Source organism: Corella eumyota, chromosome 3 (assembly GCF_963082875.1).
Source record: "Corella eumyota chromosome 3, kaCorEumy4.1, whole genome shotgun sequence".
Classification (NCBI taxonomy): domain Eukaryota; kingdom Metazoa; phylum Chordata; class Ascidiacea; order Phlebobranchia; family Corellidae; genus Corella; species Corella eumyota.
In genome coordinates, this window is record NC_137492.1 from 18,013,607 (window position 1) to 18,033,501 (window position 19,895).

The 19,895-nt window shown below is 32.3% G+C and overlaps 1 protein-coding gene across 1 annotated transcript; it reads left to right on the forward strand.

Annotated features, from left to right (window-relative positions):
* The first annotated feature begins 67 nt into the window (after nucleotides 1-67).
* On the forward strand, nucleotides 68-10,055 carry LOC145745993 (uncharacterized). The gene is made up of 22 exons (XM_082564170.1): nucleotides 68-296; nucleotides 370-543; nucleotides 804-949; nucleotides 1,275-1,402; nucleotides 1,896-2,032; nucleotides 2,112-2,431; nucleotides 2,515-2,655; nucleotides 3,128-3,224; nucleotides 4,351-4,499; nucleotides 4,566-4,643; nucleotides 4,990-5,295; nucleotides 6,357-6,546; nucleotides 7,049-7,222; nucleotides 7,616-7,761; nucleotides 7,902-8,029; nucleotides 8,130-8,266; nucleotides 8,383-8,702; nucleotides 8,784-8,924; nucleotides 9,094-9,190; nucleotides 9,278-9,426; nucleotides 9,560-9,637; nucleotides 9,714-10,055. The coding sequence occupies exons 1-22, from the start codon at nucleotides 68-70 to the stop codon at nucleotides 10,053-10,055; spliced, it is 3,807 nt and encodes a 1,268-aa protein (XP_082420296.1).
* The last annotated feature ends 9,840 nt before the right edge of the window (nucleotides 10,056-19,895 follow it).

Consider the following 19,895-nt stretch of genomic DNA (forward strand, 5'->3'; position numbering starts at 1 on the left):
AGTCAAATTTAAAAATTCATTTAAATAAAATTTGTCTGAGTTCACAAGTAATTTACTGAGTTTTAAAATGCAATCTGAAACTCCTTCTACTATCAATCTGGTCAAACAGGACTCGGGCATCGAAATTTGCTGCGATGCTACGATATCGGAAGAAATTTCTTGCGACGACGCTTCACCTGAAGATTCGTCCAAGTGCTCGGTGGCCCCTACGTCATCTGATGACGTCACTGAACCGATGACGTGGTGGAGAAAGCTATGGCCCCCGAGAGGGCAGCTTGCGAAGTGGTTCACATGGCGTAAGTGTAATATTTACATTATTTTTATATACGCAACTGGAGTTGGCGTTTAATATAAATGATTTTTTGTTAGTGTGCATTCTGTGTGGGTTCTTTGGGGCCTTATGGGCGTTAGCTCCAGAAAGTTTTAAACCAGGCGAGAGTGAGTTCGGTCTTGTCGTCACCCTTCTTTGTTGTTTTGCTGCGGAGGCTTTATTCGTTAAGATTCCAACCCCTAAAGGATTTCCATCGTTACCCCCTTTATTGGGTAAGTGCTCAATTCTTGCCCCTAGAAAAAATTTAGGAATTTAAAAAAAATTTAATTAAAAAAAAATTTAGGGTGTTTTATAGGCGCTTTTGGTTATAATTCAATTTTAGTATGTAAATTAAAGGTCAATGCGTTTTTTTATATCTAAATAGTTCTAAGAATTAGTTAAATATTAACACCTTTCGTTCTCCTTACTCGTTAAAAAGATGATTGTAAAAATTTGTTATGTTTTTGTCTGGGTTGACGTATTTCTTATCTAGCTTCTTTGCTTATGGGGCTTGCTCTAAACAACCTCCCTCCTCCTTTGAACATTGCTTCTTATATTGAACCCGAAGTTGGACACATTCTAAGAGAGATCGCCCTGACGATTATTTTGACCGAGGCAGGCCTAGAGATCGATCCCGAGGTGGGGTAATTTTAAAAATTTATTTCTGCAATAAATTTTTTATAATATTGTAAAATATGTTTTGATCGGTATACTGGGTTCAAATTCTGGAACAGAATGTTGCTTTGTAAAAACTTGATCAAATATTATGCGAAATTTTTTACACATTTCGTTTTGTGTACATAAACGATATCAAACATTTTAAAGGTTGTTTGTTTACGTTATTTTAAAAAACACGTGTATACAAAACTTAACTACATCATAGGAAATTTTTGAAATGTAAGTTACTAATAAGTTTAACAAATAAGGGAATAACTGACATGCCATCGTTTGAAACTATTTTTAGGCGATGATGAAGGTAAAATGGGCAGTTTGTAGACTCGCATTTTTACCTTGTATTGGAGAAACAACAATTATCGGAATTCTCGCTCATTTTATTCTTGGTTTTCCTTTTATATGGAGTTTTATGCTAGGGTAAAACAAACCAACTAATATTAAAGTTAAAGATATAAAAAACGCAAAAAATTTGCCAATTTTTATTAAAAAACTATTTTTTTTTACTTTATATTTTTTCTCTATAACTTTATCACACTATCTTTAATAACACAACATTTACTTTGAAATTATTTTGGATACCATTTTAAGTTTAATAATCCCTTTTTTATATATATCTTTATCCTCAATGTGGGAAGGTCGAATGGGCGACCTAAACATAAAGTAACAACTGGTACCTCGACCCAGTCTCAAGTTGCCCTGTGGCAGTTTAGGATATTATAGATTGTGATTGCCCAAAAATTATGCTGCTGATTAAGTGCTGGCTCAGCAGGAGTTCATACCGTTTAAAGCGCCTTACTCAAGGGCGCTACAGCATGAGAGCAGTGGGGATTGAATTCACGACCTTATGTGGTGTAGCAAGAGTCCTTACCACTACACCACGCTGCCGGTTTTAAACATTTGGCTTGTGCAGTTTTGTGATCGCAGCAGTTTCTCCTGCTGTAGTCGTTCCATCTCTTATTTTAATCCAAGACGCTGGGTTGGGTGTCTCAAAAGGAATTCCGTCTCTCGTCATGGCAGCTTCGGGAATAGACGACGTTCTAGCAATAGGTACAGTTAATCAATGTATTTAGTACAATTAAAAAAGCATTGGATATTGAAATGATATTATATTTATGTTTACTTTTAGCTGGCTTTACCATTCTTCTTGGTATTGCAATTCCATCTGGTATAGAAAGTGAAGTGGAGGATCCGCTGTTGAAAGCTTCAAGTTTAACTAACACCGCCGATATTATGAACACAGAACCGACAGTAGAAACACGTAAGAAGAATGAATGTTTTTTAAGTATTTTGTGGAAAACTTTAAGTTCTAAAAATGTGTTTTTTTTAGAATTGAATGTTGGAAAAGAAATTGGTGGCGCTATTTTGGAAATTGTTATCGGAATAGTATCAGGAATTTTCTTTGGATTTTTTGTATCGACGTTTCCTGCTAATGACATGAAATTTAAAGTAAGGACAACGCCTACATTTTTTACTTATATTACTATAAGTATAAATACAATAAAAATTTTAAATTATTTTTTAATTTTTAGAATTTCGGGCGCGGATTTCTCTTGCTTTCGATTGGAATTTTATATGTTTTCGGAACTCATGTTTGGGGAATCCCCGGAGCCGGATCGCTTTGTGCTTTGATAATGTCGTTCGTTGCTTCGATTCGATGGGGAAAAGAAAGGGTGAAACACATATTTCATTTTCGTTTCAGTATCAGGCAATTTATAAAAGTCTAAAATGGTCTGTCAACTTTTTTTTTTATATATCTTTATCCTCGATGTGGGAAAGTCGAATGCGCGATTTAAACATGACCCAGTCTTGCGTTGCCTGTGACAGTTTGGAATATTATAGACTATAATTGCCTAATAATTATACTGCTGATTAAGTGCTGGCTCAGCAGGAGTTCATATCGTTTATAACGCCTTACTCAAGAGCGCTACAGCATGAGGTCAGTGGGGATTGAACCTACGACCACCACTACACCACGCTGCCGGTTAACTTCTTAGATCTCTTTAAAAAAAATAATTCTATATTTAAAAAACTGACGACGCCAACCTACTTATAAACGCAGATTTTAATGGTATTTCTACATACAGATCTAAAATAGTATATTATGTTGAAAATAACTCGGTTTTCACGAAATTGTTTTTGTAGGAGCCGTTAGGCCACGCTTGGCACTATATGTGGAAAGTATTTCAACCGATTTTATTTGGCTTAACGGGAGCCCTAGTCAATTTTAGCGAAATGGACGGTAAGAATATATAAGTTTTTTTTTTGTATATATCTTTATCCTCGATGTGGGAAAGTCGAATGCGTGACTTAAACATAGAGCAACATTAGTTACTCCGACCCAGTCTCGAGTTGCCTTTGGCAGTTTGGGATATTATAGATAATAATTGCCCGATAATTGAGCTGCTGATTGGGTGCTTGCTTAGCAGAAGTTCACACCGTTTATAGCGACTTACCCAGTGGCGCTACAGCATGAGATCAGTGGGAATTGAACCCACGACCTCATGGTGGTGTAGCAAGTGTTCTTACCACTACACCAAGCTGCCTGTCTTGTTGTATTTAAACTAACAAAAATCCAGTATTTGTTTACGTTTTTAATCAGATAGGTGTTGTTATTTAAAGACACTTTTACGTACAAACATTATATAGCCATTAGTCGCGCTAGTAAATATTGTAACTTTTGTGAGAAGATTTGGTAATACCCATGTTTGTAAATGAACTAAGCTATAAGGTTTTAAACTTTTAAGTATTATCTACGTTTAGTTTATTAACATGTTGTTAACTGAATTTACATACAGTTTTTTCTACCTCGGCCATATTTCTTTATACATCAAGGTAATTTTCTGCGTCACTTTTTATTGATTTAACCTACTTGTTAGATGTTATGTCGATATGGAAATTACCCAGTTTAGTATTAAACTATGTCGTGTTTAAAATCAATATTATGAGCACATGGCTATCACACATTTCTTTCAAAAATATTTTTGTTTACTTCTACCAAAAAAAAAACGGTTATTATTAATGAACCGGCCGCGTTGTGTAGTTGTAAGAACACTTGCTACAACACACATGAGGTCGTGAGTTCAATCCCCACTGATCTTATGCTGTAGCGCCCTTGAGTAAAGCGCTATAAACAGTATAACTCCTGCTGATCCAACACGTAATCAGCAGTATAATTACCGGGCAATTATAATCTATAATATCCCAAACTGCCACAGGCAACTCGAGACTGGGTCGGAGTAACTGATGTTACTCTATGTTTAAGTCGCGCATTCGACTTTTCCACATCGAGGATAAAGAAAAAAATTTTAAAGGAAAAAGTATACTCAATAGTTTCTGAAAAAATAATGATATTGTTTGTTTCAAAGGTAAATCAGTTGGCCTTGGCTTGGCTGTTTTGGGTTGTGCTCTTATTGTAAGGCTAACAATCAGCACCTTAGTTACTTTCGGGTTGAAGTTTAACGTTAAAGAACGAATTTTTGTGTCAATTTCTTGGATACCAAAAGGCACAGTTCAAGTAAGGTGTTATAATTTATTTTTCTGTTTTGTATATAATTATTTATTAAATATTTTGATGTGTTAGGCTGCTCTTGGCTCTGTAGCGTTAGATCAAGCTCTTTTAATGAATCGACCCGACGACGAAGTCGCTATGGGAGAAATAGTAGGTTTTTTTGTATTTATCTTTATCCTCGATGTGGGAAGGTCGACTGCACGACTTAAACATAGCGTAACATCAGTTACCTCAACCCTTTTTCGATATGCGTTTGGCAATTTGGGATATTTTAGATTATAATTGCCCGATAATTACAATGCTGATTAAGTGCTGGCTCAGCAGAAGTTCTGTCTATAGCGCCTTACTCAAGGGCGCTACAGCATGAGAGCAGTGGGGATCGATTTCGGGATCTCATGTGGTAAAGTTAAGTGTTCTGACCACTACACAACGCTGCTAGCTTAAAAAGGTACGGCAGTGTTTGCAAAGCACAAATAATATTATCAAATTTTTGTAGATACTTTGGCTAGCCGTGCTTATTACTCTTATCACAGCTCCTATTGGTGCGTTTGCTATTAGCTTGTCTGGCCCTCGTTTGCTTTCAGTCAGCGATCACGTAGCATCATCTAGCGGTGAAGATAATTTTTCTTTTACTGGTGACAAAAATGAAAAAGAGTTAGAAAATGTTCACTCTAAAAAGCAGCTTCCTTGTGGTGATGCTTTTGTTAAGTTAAATGGTTTTGGGCTCAATGGAATTACAGAAAATACTTTAGACAATGGGAATAAGTTAATAGTTACTGAAAATGGGACAGAAATGAGTACTGTATTATAACTTGCTTTTACATTTATAACCGCACTATATATTTGCTTTTTTAATAAATTGGCTTTTTTAAATACTAAAAAAATAATAAAAATGCTGTAACTTTCATTAATAATATTTGTTAATATATTAATTAAAATCAGTATTTTTTTTAATTAATAATAAGAAATATTATTATCAATTTGCCGTAGTGTCACCAACTTTTTTAAAAATATAGACTTCCGTTAGATGGTAGCAAAGGTTGTTTTTTTGGCTTTTTTGTCAATGTCATAAAATATATTTTTCAAAGTACGTAGTTAAAATAAATACATTATCTTTAACAAAAACTAATAAAATTTTTTTTTAATAATATTAAGTTACAAAGTTAGGTCTATTTAAATATGCTTTTAAAGGACGAGTGTATTCTTATTCCTGTTTATTTTACCTAACGACGTAAACCACTCGTAGCGGCTTTTGCGAATCTCGCTTCCCAATGAAAAAACATCGTGTTTTTAATTAATAAAAGCAGTCGAATAGGCGAGGCAATGACTCGGGCCTTAACCTAGGCAAACATGGTTTTGTATCAGCGGTTAACTTAATAGGAATTTATCTTAAGAATACCATTTCGATGAAAAAGTTTCGAAGTATTAATGCAGAATAATAATAATACATGTTTCAAAAACACGTTATTGTGCGTGGAGCAGTAGTCAGAACACTAGAAGAAAGGTTATTTTAGAGTCATGAACAACTTGCATTTGTTTAAAAACAAACAGAAACGTTAATTTATGACTTCCTCCCTTACTTTTCAAAATAATTTACGAGTCAATACAGGTCCAGGCGAATAATCATCGCTTGTATTAAATTATCTTAAAGCACACAGGGGATAATTGCTCCCTAACTACACTGTTATGTAACGATGTAAGGGTCACGTGATCGCTCAGGCGGGGTCACGTGATCTTCGCTACATCTGAGGTTTGCTATAAAAGGGTTGAACTATGGGGTGATGGGTTATATTCAATGAAAGCAAACCTAAAGTACAGAAGAGATCAAATTTAAGAAGATTCTGCAAAATGTCTCTGCACCAGATTATGACTTCGGTTAGCTTTACCGACTTCAGTGATAATAAAATCACAGTCAGCACCGATGACATCGACTCGATCGCGGACTCGACTGAAGCCGGGGTCACGTCATCGACCGATGACGTCACAGCAGTTGTGACGTGGAGGGAGAAATGTTGGCCTCCGAAAGGACCGATCGCTAAAGGGCTAGCGTGGCGTAAGAGACTTTTTTACTTCTTAAAATTAAATTTTAATTATTTTTTGCAACAAAAAAAAAATTGATTTAAAAAAAAGAAGAAATTTAAATTAGAATTTTTTTAAAGAATTTTAAAGTGTTATTTAAAAAAAATTATTTTTTTTTATTTTTAATTTTTTTTTATAATTTTTTTATATATTAATTTTTTATTGTAACAACATAAACATATTAATAGTTGTTAATACCCCTGTTTATTACTTTATTTGTTTATATATTTTTATAGCCCTTTTAAATGTTAAAATTTATTTGCTAAAGCATTAGGTCTATTTATAAAAGTTATTACAACATGGTTTAAAATTTTACGAGATACAATAAATCTTAATTTCGTGTAATAGGTTTTTTAAGTTTTATTTTTAACGGTTACAGTATGATATATCTTAAATTTTTTATTTTTTTCAATAGTGTTCAATAAAAAAAAATAGTCAAAAATGTTAAAAGAATTTAAAAAATTTTTTTTTTTTAGTAATGGTTTTGGGGACCTTTTTCGGGGCTTTATGGGCGTTGTCCCCCAATAAATTTAAACCGGGCGAGAGTGAATTCGGGCTTGTCGTCACCCTTTTATGTTGTTTTGCTGCGGAAGCTTTATTTGTTAAAATTCCGACCCCGAAAGGCGTTCCACCTTTACCTTCCTTATTAGGTAACATTAATGTTTTCATATTTTTAAAATCCACACAAGGGTTATTAAAAAAAATTACATGTGCTACTTTTGTTATGCCACTAACTCAATATTTGCTTTTCAGCGAAAACAATTATGTCACATTACTTTGAACTTATCGTTACATTACTTTGAATTTGTCGTTGCTCGAATATATATTTTTGTTTAATTTTGCGTTTAAAAAACACGAATTTAATATACTTACTTATGATAGCACGAATTACATTAGAAGAAAATCGCTTAATATGGCTTTGATATTAAATAAATTTAAATTTTATTTACAAAGTATAAAATAATTCTACGTACTAAAATATTTGAAAAGACCATTTTTTTTATTTTTTAAAGCTGCAAGTTTTAACGAGAATATATTTTTAGCTTCTCTGGTTATGGGTTTGGTTTTAAAAAATCTTCCAGCGCCATTCAATATAGCTGCTGATATTGACTCAACTGTTAGCGCTGCCCTTCGACAAATCGCACTCACTATTCTACTCACCGAGTCTGGACTAGAAATAGACCCTGAAGTAAAAAAAAATACCCAAGTTTATAAAAAAATTTAATTCGTTTATTAGTAAAACATTATTTGTTAATATTCAAAGAAATAAAAAGTGACTTATTTTTTTATAACAAGTTAAAAATGCTGTTTATTTATTATTATTAATAGGTTATGATGAAAGTAAAGTATGCTGTCACAAGACTTGCTTTTTTACCTTGCATTGGTGAAACAGCAGTTATCGGAATTCTTGCTTACGTTCTACTCGATTTTCCGATAATGTGGAGTCTTATGTTGGGGTAAAAAAAATAAAAAAATCAGTTAATTGTGGTTTACACCAAGTTATAGCATAAGCATTTTTTTGCACTTTTATTTTAACTTACTAATTTGTACTTATAGATTTATGATGGCTGCTGTTTCTTCAGCTGTTGTCATTCCATCAATGATAATTCTCCAAAAGAACGGCTTGGGTACAAATAAAGGAATTCCATCACTTATTATGGGAGCCTCGGGAATTGACGATGTACTAGCTATTGGTAAGTTAACCTAATGATAAGACAACTCGAGACTGGGTTAGAATAATTAAAGTTATTTCAGTAAAGTTGCTTTTTTACATCGAAGATATACTAATAAAAAAATTATTTTTTTACAGCTGGATTTACGCTGCTACTCGGCCTTGCTCTTCCAACAGGATTGGAAAAAAACTTAATTTCGCCCGATTTTGAAAACGTAACTTTATATAACACAACCGAGTTAACCGGGATGCCTCCACTTACTGATACATGTAAGCTTTTAACCAAAACGATACAAAAAATTATTTTTGTGAATATTTTTTTTATTAAATTTTTCTTTGCAGCTAATATTGGAAAATTGGTCGGAAGCGCTATACTACAAATTGTGATTGGAATTTTTTGGGGCGTTGTACTTGGTTTCATAATATCTGTTGTACCCCATCGGGAAATGAGATTTAAGGTAACTAATTCTTCCAAAAATATTTATTTAAATGACTCTACATATTTTTTATTAAAAATTATTATTTTTTTTGAATTTTAGACTTTTTGTCGTGGATTTCTTTTACTGTCGTTAGGCATTCTATTCGTTTTTGGTACAGTGATTTGGGGAATCCCCGGAGCTGGGTCACTCTGCGCCTTGATCATGTCTTTCGTTGCTTCGATTCGTTGGGGAAAGGAAAAGGTAAAACAAACATGACCCATTTAGAGTTTTTTCGCCCATTCAGCTTATTAACCGCATATTTGCCTAGCGTGTTGAAGCTGCCGCCCTAAAGTTAGTTATTAATAGATGTTTAGTTAATGGCGCACCAAAATTAGATTTAAATGGTCTGATCCCTATCTTTGACCTTTAGGAACCTTTGGGCAGAGCCTGGCATTTCATGTGGAAGATATTTCAGCCGATTTTGTTTGGTCTAACAGGAGGCTTGGTCGATTTTTCGATGATGGACGGTAGGTTTACAAAGTGTAAACAACACTTAATACAAAAACTTAAAATTTAACATTTCGAAAAGTTTTAATTTTCTGTCTTTTTTAAAGGTGAGACCATTTTATTGGGTTTAGCCGTTTTGGGAACTGCTTTGTTTGTAAGGCTGGTCATAGGCTCCAGTGTCTGCTTTGGACTGAACTTCAATATTCGGGAAAAATTATTTGTTGCTATTTCTTGGATGCCAAAAGGAACAGTACAGGTAACATGAACTTATTTGACATTACACAAATTAACAAAATCAACAAAGGCTTATCATGAACTTGCAAATATTTAAAATGCGGCATTCCTATGACGTCTACAATATTGAAAATAAAACCCAAATATTTGTTAAGGCTGCGCTTGGCTCGCTTGCGATGGATCAGGCAATTTTATTGGGGAGACCTGAGTCCGATATACGAATGGGTGAACAGGTAGGTTAATTATAAATTTGAACTTTTATCCAACCCTATTCTTATCAGTATTCAACAATTTCAACTGTGTTTGCAGATACTTGTGCTTGCTGTTGTTATCACCCTTATCACAGCTCCAATTGGTGCATTTGGTATAAGTATGTCTGGCCCACGTCTGCTTCATGCCGACCCTGGTGCATCGTCTAGCGGCGAAGACAACAAGGCATACGAGGAAAATAAAAGCGAAATTTCCAAGTGCGAATCGAACCCGGTTAGTTTGGAAATGCAGCTTCCAGGGTACTCGGAGCTTGATCTTAAGTCCAATGGAGTTGCCATGTTCAAAATTGAAGAGGAAGAGGATTTTTCGGAGGAAGAGACCCAAGAACAAAGGGACGAAGATGACGGAAATGAATCGGAGGGGTCGGCAATATGCTTTTAAAATTAGTCCTGTGGGTGAATTATAAACATTTTATATTTTGTGTTTTTTATATTGTTTGTGTTTTTTTGTAACACTGCGCTTATTCACTTTATTCCAATTATTTAGTTTTTTATTTTTGCGTCGAATCAAATATTTTAATAAATCGATCTTCAGATTTAAAAGGTTTGCATGTTCAATGTGTATTTAAAAGGCTATGAACTTTATACTTCAATATCTATCCAAATATTTAAAAAACAGAGTGCTGGTTTGTGTTCCTTATTTCTTGATCCTCTGTCATTTTTGCAAGTTTGCTATTTTTGTACCACAGAAGTGATTAATCAAACCCCAATTTAGCATTTTTATGTAACCTTCCGCCTCGCTAATCATTTGTTTACGAAGCTATTTACCACTATATTTAAACAAGGTCCTGATGATGTTATTTAAAATTTTATTTAATGGGTTTGGGTCAAGACCTTGGTTTTAAATATAAATAATATGCCTACGTGATTAAATATAGGCTTGTTTCTCTGTATGCCAACAAAGGGCAAAAGTTAAACTGATATTGGGTTTTGTATAAAGTTAGGTAATATATTGAAAGAAAGTTCAGGGTCAAAAAAAGTTGAAGTTCAACGTCAAGTTAATTTATTGTTTAATGTACTGAAGTACTTAAGTTTCATTGTTTAATTAACTTTTGACTTATTAAACTGTACAATCAACTTTGTTTTTTTTTTAATTATATATGTTTTTGTTTTTTCCTGAATATGTTCTTGTTATTTTTTTCGTTACAATACATGACTTGTTTGTTTTTTATTTAACCTGCCGATTAATAAATTGAAAATAGTTACCAAGTATATATGTTTTATTTGAAAATTGAAAAATATTACAATAGGTTATATTAATATTAAATCCTGTTTATGACGTTTTTTTCTTGAATCTTAGAATGACAAGTTTTATTTTCTTTATATAACAATCAAAATAGTGTGACATTGGTGCGGCTCGAACCTGAAACCTTTCGGCTTGAAGTTCTATGCCATGAACGGCAATGAAGTCCAACTAACGGCCTTAAGACTATGTTTTTGAGATATTTTTAATATATAAATAGACCACATGTTTACAGCGATAATAAAATTTTTGTTTTACCATTTGTTTTAAAATTAGTTTGCTATTACAAAATGTAAGTTTATATTTTTTGTATAAAATTGCAAAAAGCACTTTTTCCTAATTGCTCTTAGAAATGCTGTAATGTATTATAATAGCAAGGACTATTGAAAACAAATATAACGAATGAAGTATTAGTTAAACTCAGTGGCGGCTTGTGTATGGAGCTAATGGGGCTAAAACTTTTTTTTTTTTTAATGGTTTTATGTTTTAATTTATATATATTTTTTTTAATTAATATTTATTTTTTTAAATAAAATTTATTTTTTTGCACTGTTTTTTGCTAAAATTATTTAAAATATTAAAAAATAGCGCCTATTTTGGCCACAAAATACGCAAAAATTTTCAAAAAACGTAGCGTAAACATGTGAGGGCTAAACCAAAATTAGCCCCACGGGCGGGTACCTATAAACTATACAGGATCGAATAGATCGAATGGATCGAATGGATCGAATGGATCGAATGGATCGAATGGATCGAATGGATCGAATGGATCGAATGGATCGAATGGATCGAATGGATCGAATGGATCGAATGGATCGAATGGATCGAATGGATCGAATGGATCAAATGGACCAAATGTATATCAAATCGTTATCGAATGAACCGAATGAGCCGAATGGAAATGCATCAAATTCAATGAAATAGAACAAAAAGAGTTAACGAATCAAATGAATTCGTAATGCATTGCTTACATCAATTTATTCAAATAAACAAAAGGTAGTATGTGAACCGTGTATTATATAGTGCAATGAGTTGAAATGCTTTACCAAACACAGTAAGACAAACAACAAACAAAGCGTATAATTAGGCAACTAAACAAGAAAATATAATCGGTTTTATATAGATCAGCAAAGGAATACAATATATCTAAAAGGGGAATCATATATTAAATACACAAAATAGTCGCATAATTTGACTTTAATTTAACTGCTATTCCTAGACTGCTAAAATATGTTATATTAAAATAGTTGGATTTTTTTAAAATTCCTAAAACTACGCGATATGTTTTAATAGTTTAATAGTCAACGAACAAGTTAGTATACCTTAGAAATAAATGACTTTTTTGTTGTAGTATATTTGCTTAGTAGTAAAACCAAAATACATTTTTCATTAAAAATAAAGACGATGAATAAGATTAAAATAAAGCAGTATCTTTGCGGAAAGTGTCAAACGCCATGTTTTGAAAACACAAATTGTGTATTGTGTGAAATTTGTCTGATATGGTTTCACACAACGTGTGCGGAATTAACTGAAGATGATTTTAAAATATTAAGTGATTTGGACGGGGTTGAATTTATATGTAAGGACTGTAGAACAACTGACGGAAATTTTAATTACTGCACTGCAGCCATGCGACTACAGCAGGTGAAATCTTGATTTAAATTGATCATTCAGTTCTTTATAATACTATGCATTTTATCCCCATTAGACCTTATGTCGAATAGCCTATTGCACTATATTAAAAAATATATGAAACACTTTGCACAATACATCTCTATGTAGTATTTAAATGGCTATTTTTTAAATTATGTTTAGGCGGCTAAAAACAAAATGTGTGCGTTAAGAAAAGCAGCTTTGCGTGAACAAGTTTTTATTGGTAGAAATGTGTTGCCATTTATAAACCATGAACCATCACCAATAAAACTAGTACAAGATTCAATATCGCAAAACATAATTGATAAATATAACCTCGAAATCTTTGACAAAACTCCAATATACACTTCTCCCGATGGAAATTGTTTGTTTAATGCAGCATCTTTGTGCATATGCCAAAATGAAACGCTGTCTTTAGAATTGCGCATTAAAACATGCATAGAAATGGTTTTGAATGAGGAGATATATCGTACCCATGAACTTGCAAACGATATTTTTATTACAGCCCCCGATTACGACGTTGCGTGTTATCAGTGTTGTTCACCTGGATCATTTTCAAGTGCATGGACCATGCTTGCGCTTACGAATGTTTTACAGCGGCCTATATTTAGTGTGTATCCTCCTTGTAATGGAAATGCGGATCAGGTTATTAAAATCCTTAATCGCAAAATAGAGGCAATCAATTTTAAATCTACGGAACCAATACACATAATGTGGACAAGAACAAGTAAACATCACAAAAAAATTTGGCTTCCCAATCACTTCGTTGCTTTGGTTAACTTTAATTCAAACTCCTCTTCTTTGTCAGACAGTTGTGAAGAAAATACTATAGATGATTTGCAAGATTATTTTGCACCGTCTTTGGAAAATTTTAATGCTAAAACAAATAAGGACTCTAATACTTTAAACTCTGAATTATGTGGAAGGCTTCCATATGATTGTTTTTTACCGACTAAGGATGTTATTCTTAAACTCACTTCTTGCTCATCTGGTCTGCCAAATATTCCTTGTGGTAAAAAAGATAACCAGTTTTATTTTATTAATAACTCAATCAATGTTTCGAAAACTATGGTTGGTTTGCAAAAGTCATTTCGTGACGACTGTGGGGCATGGTTAAACCCCAGAAACAGTCGCCCACTTTACATACAAAAGGAAAACAACATTCTAAAAATACGTAAGCAGCTTAAGATGTATTGTATTAGAAATCGCCGAAAAAAATCATACCTTCCAATTGAGCCCCAGCCAAAACCGGAAGAAGTGATTCAGTTAGGCATTTACTATTCAACTTTAAAAAACAACGATTCTTTTAAACGTAAGATTACATGGATTATTAAATATCCTCAAGCTGTAAGCGAAATTGCCATTGTTGAATACAAAGGCGTTCACCCAGGTAACATATCTCATGGTAATTCCAAACGAAAACAAAATGTTTACGTGCGAAAACCTACTGAAATTCTTGAGGAAATGAGCGATAAACTAGGAAAAGGAACCGGCGCAAAAGATGACTATATGACGATTTGCACCAAAAATGCGATCTTCCAAATGGCCCACGTGACCTCCATCAACTACATCAGAAAAAATACAACGATAAAAAAAACAAGAATAAAAAGGAGGGAAAGCAGTGCACTAATAACCATTCCGATGAAATTTTAGAAATTATCAACATGTCTGTTACCCATGAATTCGTACGTAGAGTAACGCATGGAAAAAACCAGGCCACTACTGTACAATTATTTACTGACGAGCAACTTGAAAATATTAAACGGTTTTGCATTCCTGGATACACAGTTTTTGGAGCTGACAAAACCTTTAATCTGGGAAAAATATACGTTACAGTTACAACATTTAAAAACCTAAGCGTGGTAAGATCCGAAACGAGCAACCATCCAATATTTTTGGGCCTTTTATTTTTGCATAGCAAATCGGACTACCGCACGTATTTTGATTTTTTTGGAAATCTAAGCACTCTTTTGGGCGATGATTATACGCAGATGGTTTTTGGGTCGGATGATGAAAAGGCAATGCACAAACCTGCTCTGCAAGCTTTTAATGGATGCCACCATGTGTTGTGTAGCAAACATTTAAAGGATAATTTGGTCCACTATCTAAAGGATGTGATCGGAGCTAATTCAGGTAGTAGAAAGCAGATATTAGAAATGATTGAGTCTCTAATCCGCTCTCAAGATGAGGTTGAATTTAATGCTAAAAGCATAGAATTTCTGAAACTTTTTAAAGATAAGTTTCCCACTGCCGAAATTTATGTCCGTAGTCGATTTTTGCCGCTGCTTAAACAACATGTGTGGCTTCAAAAAAAAGTTGTCGGAGGGCCTTGGACGAATAACAACTCCGAGTCTATAAATCACGTTTTAAAGGCGAAAGCTCAATGGAAACAAAGCAAACTTCCACAACTAATAAATTTGCTATTCGGTGTAGTACAGACACAATACAGCGAACTCCGAAGTGCTTTAGTGCAAATAGGGCCTTTCGAGCTCACAAATAGATATGATCAATTTAAAATTTCAATTCCAAATTGGGTTTCAAAAAACGATACGCAGAAACAAACATATTTTGAATCTTTTTTAAAAGCTCCTCATAAAGTGAAAAAGTCAGGAGGAATATTTTCATCTGATGGATCCTTGATAACCCCAAAACCCTCGGCAACAACAGGCAAAAAAGTGGGCCAAAAAAGTAGACGGCGTAAATTACGAACAGTGACTACTACAAAAAATGTCAAAAGCATAAAAAAAGAAAACTAAGTAAAGATGCTTGACAAAAACCTAGCTTTTTCAACGTTTTAATATTACTTTACGTTATTTTCCTTCTTTTATTATTTTCCAATAATTGAACACATTTACCATACCATTTTGTTAAATTTATTTATATTGAACTTTATCGAAATTGCGCAGATATTGATATCACGATTTATACTTGTTTTTTTAGAACAGACGGTTTTTATAATAAAACTTTTTTTAAATAAAGTATTTTTAAATAAATTCGTAAATTTTAATTTAAGACAGAATATAGCTACAATGTACATTTTAAACGTTTAATAAATTTTTTCAAATTCTGCAGCATAACAATGTTTATTTTGTGCAAACTTGTTTTAAATAGTTTACAAGGTGTTAAGATCGTTTGTATTCGATATTTCGACTCTATAGGCCTATCGGAACTGTATTATTGGTGGGTTAATTAATTTGGTTCACTCGATATAATTTGATCCATTCGGTCCATTCGATAACGATTTAATATACATTTGGTCCATTTGATCCATTCGATAACGATTTCATATACATTTGGTCCATTTGATCCATTCGGTCCATTCGATCCATTCGGTCCATTCGATAACAATTTAATATACATTTGGTCCATTCGATCCATTCGATAACAATTTAAAATACATTTGGTCCATTCGGTCCATTCGATAACGATTTGCTATACATTTGGTCCATCCGATCCATTCGGTCCATTCGATCCATTCGGTCCATTCGATCCATTCGATAACGATTTGATATACATTTGGTCAATTTGATCCATTCGATCCATTCGGTTCATTCAATAACGATTTGATATACATTTGGTCCATTCGCTCCATTCGATCCATTCGATCCATTCGATCCATTCGATCGATTCGATCCATTCGATCCTGTATAGTTTATAGGTACCGCCACGGGCTGCCAAATACAAAATATCATAACGCCGTTTTTGCTGTCAGAATTCCAAAATTTGAAAAAATGTTGAGAACTTTGATCGAAATGTGGGGCTAAGACCACCATAGAGTTGCCAAATATTTTGGCAATTTCAAACGTTGTATATTAACAAATTTTATCGTTTTTGTTTAACTATTAAACAAAAATAAAATAAAATAGGTGTAAACTGGGTATTTTATTCTTGTTTAAGGAAGTTTTAAGGCCTTAAATAATATTTTTAAGTTAAAAAAATAGAAATACTAATCGTTCGAGCGAGTATATTCTCACATTATATTTATGATAAAAAGGTCGCTCTTAAGCCTCGCTAAAGCTAAAACAGCAAGTTTAAATCAGTTTTTGCATTCTTTTTAAAGAATTGTATGTTAATTAATGCTTTTAATTTCGATTAAGGCAAGTTTTTAAAGATAATCATAATGGATTTACTGCCTGACAAGAAGACTCAAGAGCAGGTTGCCTGTTGCAACGTACATAGTTCATGCAACGTACATAGTTTATTAGTGACTGTAAATATTGAGTCATAGATTAGGATGACAGATAACTGTTGAAACTCACAATAAAAAAGTTGAAAGAAAAAGGGCACATTCTAAGTAACTTTATCAAACCGCTGACATTTTGTGATGTGCATATTTTGATATGTAAGAAGTTAATTAAACAGCAAACTTTTGTAATCAAGAAATATTTTGGTTATTTGCAGCTAAAAGCTTAGTTCGACATCATTTTACAGGAGCATTTTGTAAGTGCAACAGTCATTAAGTGCACTTCTCTGTCTGTCGGTTTACTATTAAAACTGTGTTGGTGGAATACACTAACAAAAGTAAGGTTGATTTTATTGCAGCTCAACCAGATAAATCGACTAATATTAATACAATTTGCAATTCCTTTTAGATTTATCGTAAATGGTTATTCTGTTAAACAGTTTTTTGTTATATCACAAGGCCAATGATCTTACATGATAAAACATGTGCAATGGGTGGAAAAATTGCTTTCAAAATTAAAGTAAGTTATGTAAAAATAAATACTTTTTGAATAGCACATTAGATAAATAGCCTTTTTTATTGCAAACATAGGCTATTTATGAATAGTTATGTACATCACAAACACTTAAACAATAAGAGTAGGACAACAACATATACATAGGGTGATGTTGTAATTGTACAGAAAAGAGAATGAAAAGATGAAGAATGACTAGGAAAAAAAGGAAGGAGAGGGGGTGGTGGAGATTTAAGTATGTGGAGAAGATGGGAGAGATTTGTGACATATGATATTATTTATGGTTTTATTAATACTATTTAAAAAAACTCTATAATTTTTTAATTTTAACTCTAAGACTTACTTTCTAGGTAATTATTTAGCATACAGCTAAGTCTGATATACTTTTAAAATATATTTATTCAAAAGAAAAGAAAAAAGTTAAATAGATTATTAACAAAAACTTAATCTGCTGTGTCTTTATTTCAATACTTAATGATATATTATGTTATTTCATAGAAGAGCTAACAAGATGAACAAGAAGTTCAATAAATTGTTTTTGATATTTTTTTTTTTAATGGATTGTCAGTTGTTACATAACTTGTACCATTATTTTTCCCACGTTTTTAGTTTTAAACTTAAAAAACGCTTATAATAAAAGAAATCTGTTATGCTACTTTGCTTTTTATTGTGTCATCTCAAGCTCTATTAAAATCGGAATTTAAAAATATACAAAATACGTTTTATATTATAAAGAAAATAGACAATAATAAATTAAGATTAATCTTGCTAACTCAATATTTATTTAGAAATTTTTTTAATTGTTTTCAACACTGGGTAAGGGAAAATTTTTAACCTAACGCATGTTCACACGACAGGTAACGCTGCATTGCGCTGCGTTAACTTTACGATTTTTAGGGATTGTTTTTTAAATTTTAATAAACAATATCTACTAAAAGTATACCGCTTACGAAATCTTGCGTAAATTTTGCTCCTAACACAAAACTTGCGTAACTTTCGTACGTGTGAACGACGTTACGTTGCATACGCCGTGTAAAAGGGCCTATACTTTAAATAATTAACTATTAAATGTAAAAATAGCGTGTTTACAGCGAATAATTTACAATATTTCTGAGGGATCCAGACCCCCCTATCGGTGTTGTGATTTTCTAAAATTAGCCCCCCCATTTATTTAACCCACGAGCCGCCACTGGTTAAACTCTTTTTTCTTGTGATTTTCTGGTAGTATTTTGGACTTACAACATCTTCTTAAACAACATTGACTTCTGCTTATTCGGCATTGTCTTTTATTCTGCTTAAGTCTATAAATTTGCCCTGTTTTTGGACTATTGCTGCAAGGTTTTCAATAACTTCGTTAACATTTCAATTATTTTATAAAATTTATTACAATTTATAAAGTTTATTTATTTTTCAGTTTAACAATTATTCTTTGAGGACAACTTTGAAATAAAAAACAGTATTTACACCATCAATAGAGCATTTAATACGTCATCTCTCAGCAAGGCTTTCAAAGTGGTGTTAAAGTATATTATGACATAAAATTTTATTTTTTTTGCGTAAAATTTACAGAAATAAAATTTTAAAAACGGCCAAAACAGTAAAGATACATTCTTTTAAACTATTAAATTATTGTATATGATTCCGTACTTGTTTAGTTTTAAAGCTTTTTGTATATTGCAAGATCGTGAGATTATTGCATAAGCAGATAAAAGCAATGCTGCGAACTAAATCGTGCCTATTTAACCGTAAATTATTTAGTAAAACTGTGCCATTTTAAACGGTTGAATAGATAAGTTTGTCGTGAATAAGTTAGCACAATGGCTTATAAATCCGATGGTGTTAGTCAAGACAGTGGTAGATTAACAAGAAGTCAAGTATTTGCAAGTTTTGGATAAATTTTGCAAACTAATTTTGGAAATAATTTAAATGAGAGCTATAATATTGTCAGCATGTATATTCAACAATGCAAATTATTGTTTGATAGCTAATATAATGTTGTAAATGGTTGCCTTGCTAGCCATTTAAACTCTAAACCAATCAGATTTAACTTCTTTAGTTAATTTTTTTTTCTTAAAGTATTTTAAGTCTTGGTGACTATGCTTTATATATACTATAAAATATTTATGTAAACAATATTATTTATAGCATGATTTTGTCATTTTTTATGCCAAATTAACATAATATTTAGTATCAACTTTATATTACTTTTATTAATAGGCAAAAAACTAAATAAAATTAATAAATTTACATAATATTGAAAATTATAATACTCTGATACTGCACAAAAAAAACAAAATTACTTCTGTCTCTATTTTATAAAGTATTTGTAAGTTTTAAATAGCAATACAAGATTTGTTATAAGGTTTTCAAGTTAAATGCTTGTTGTTTACTCTAGTTTTTGTAAACATCCTGCATAAATTAGTGAGTCATCGTTTTAGTTCCGTTGTGTTAATTAATCGTGCTCAGAATTAATTTGTTTTTTTTATGTAAGTACTTTGCTTGTAAACAACTAACTCTACCTCTTTAAAAATGTAAGAAATGTTAGTAGTCAGTCTATTTTTGGTAGTCGGTCTATAAGAAATTTTGAAAGTTATTCAATGTTTTTTTGCAAAATAGATTTTATGCAATT

Excerpts from the sequence above, each read along its gene's own strand:
- LOC145745993 (XM_082564170.1), top strand. The coding sequence starts at position 68 with ATGCAATCTGAAACTCCTTCTACTATCAATCTGGTCAAACAGGACTCG. Across the intron at positions 4,500-4,565 it reads TACCAAAAGGCACAGTTCAA|GCTGCTCTTGGCTCTGTAGC; the intron begins GTAAGGTGTTAT and ends TTGATGTGTTAG. Across the intron at positions 5,296-6,356 it reads ATGGGACAGAAATGAGTACT|ATTATGACTTCGGTTAGCTT; the intron begins GTATTATAACTT and ends TCTCTGCACCAG.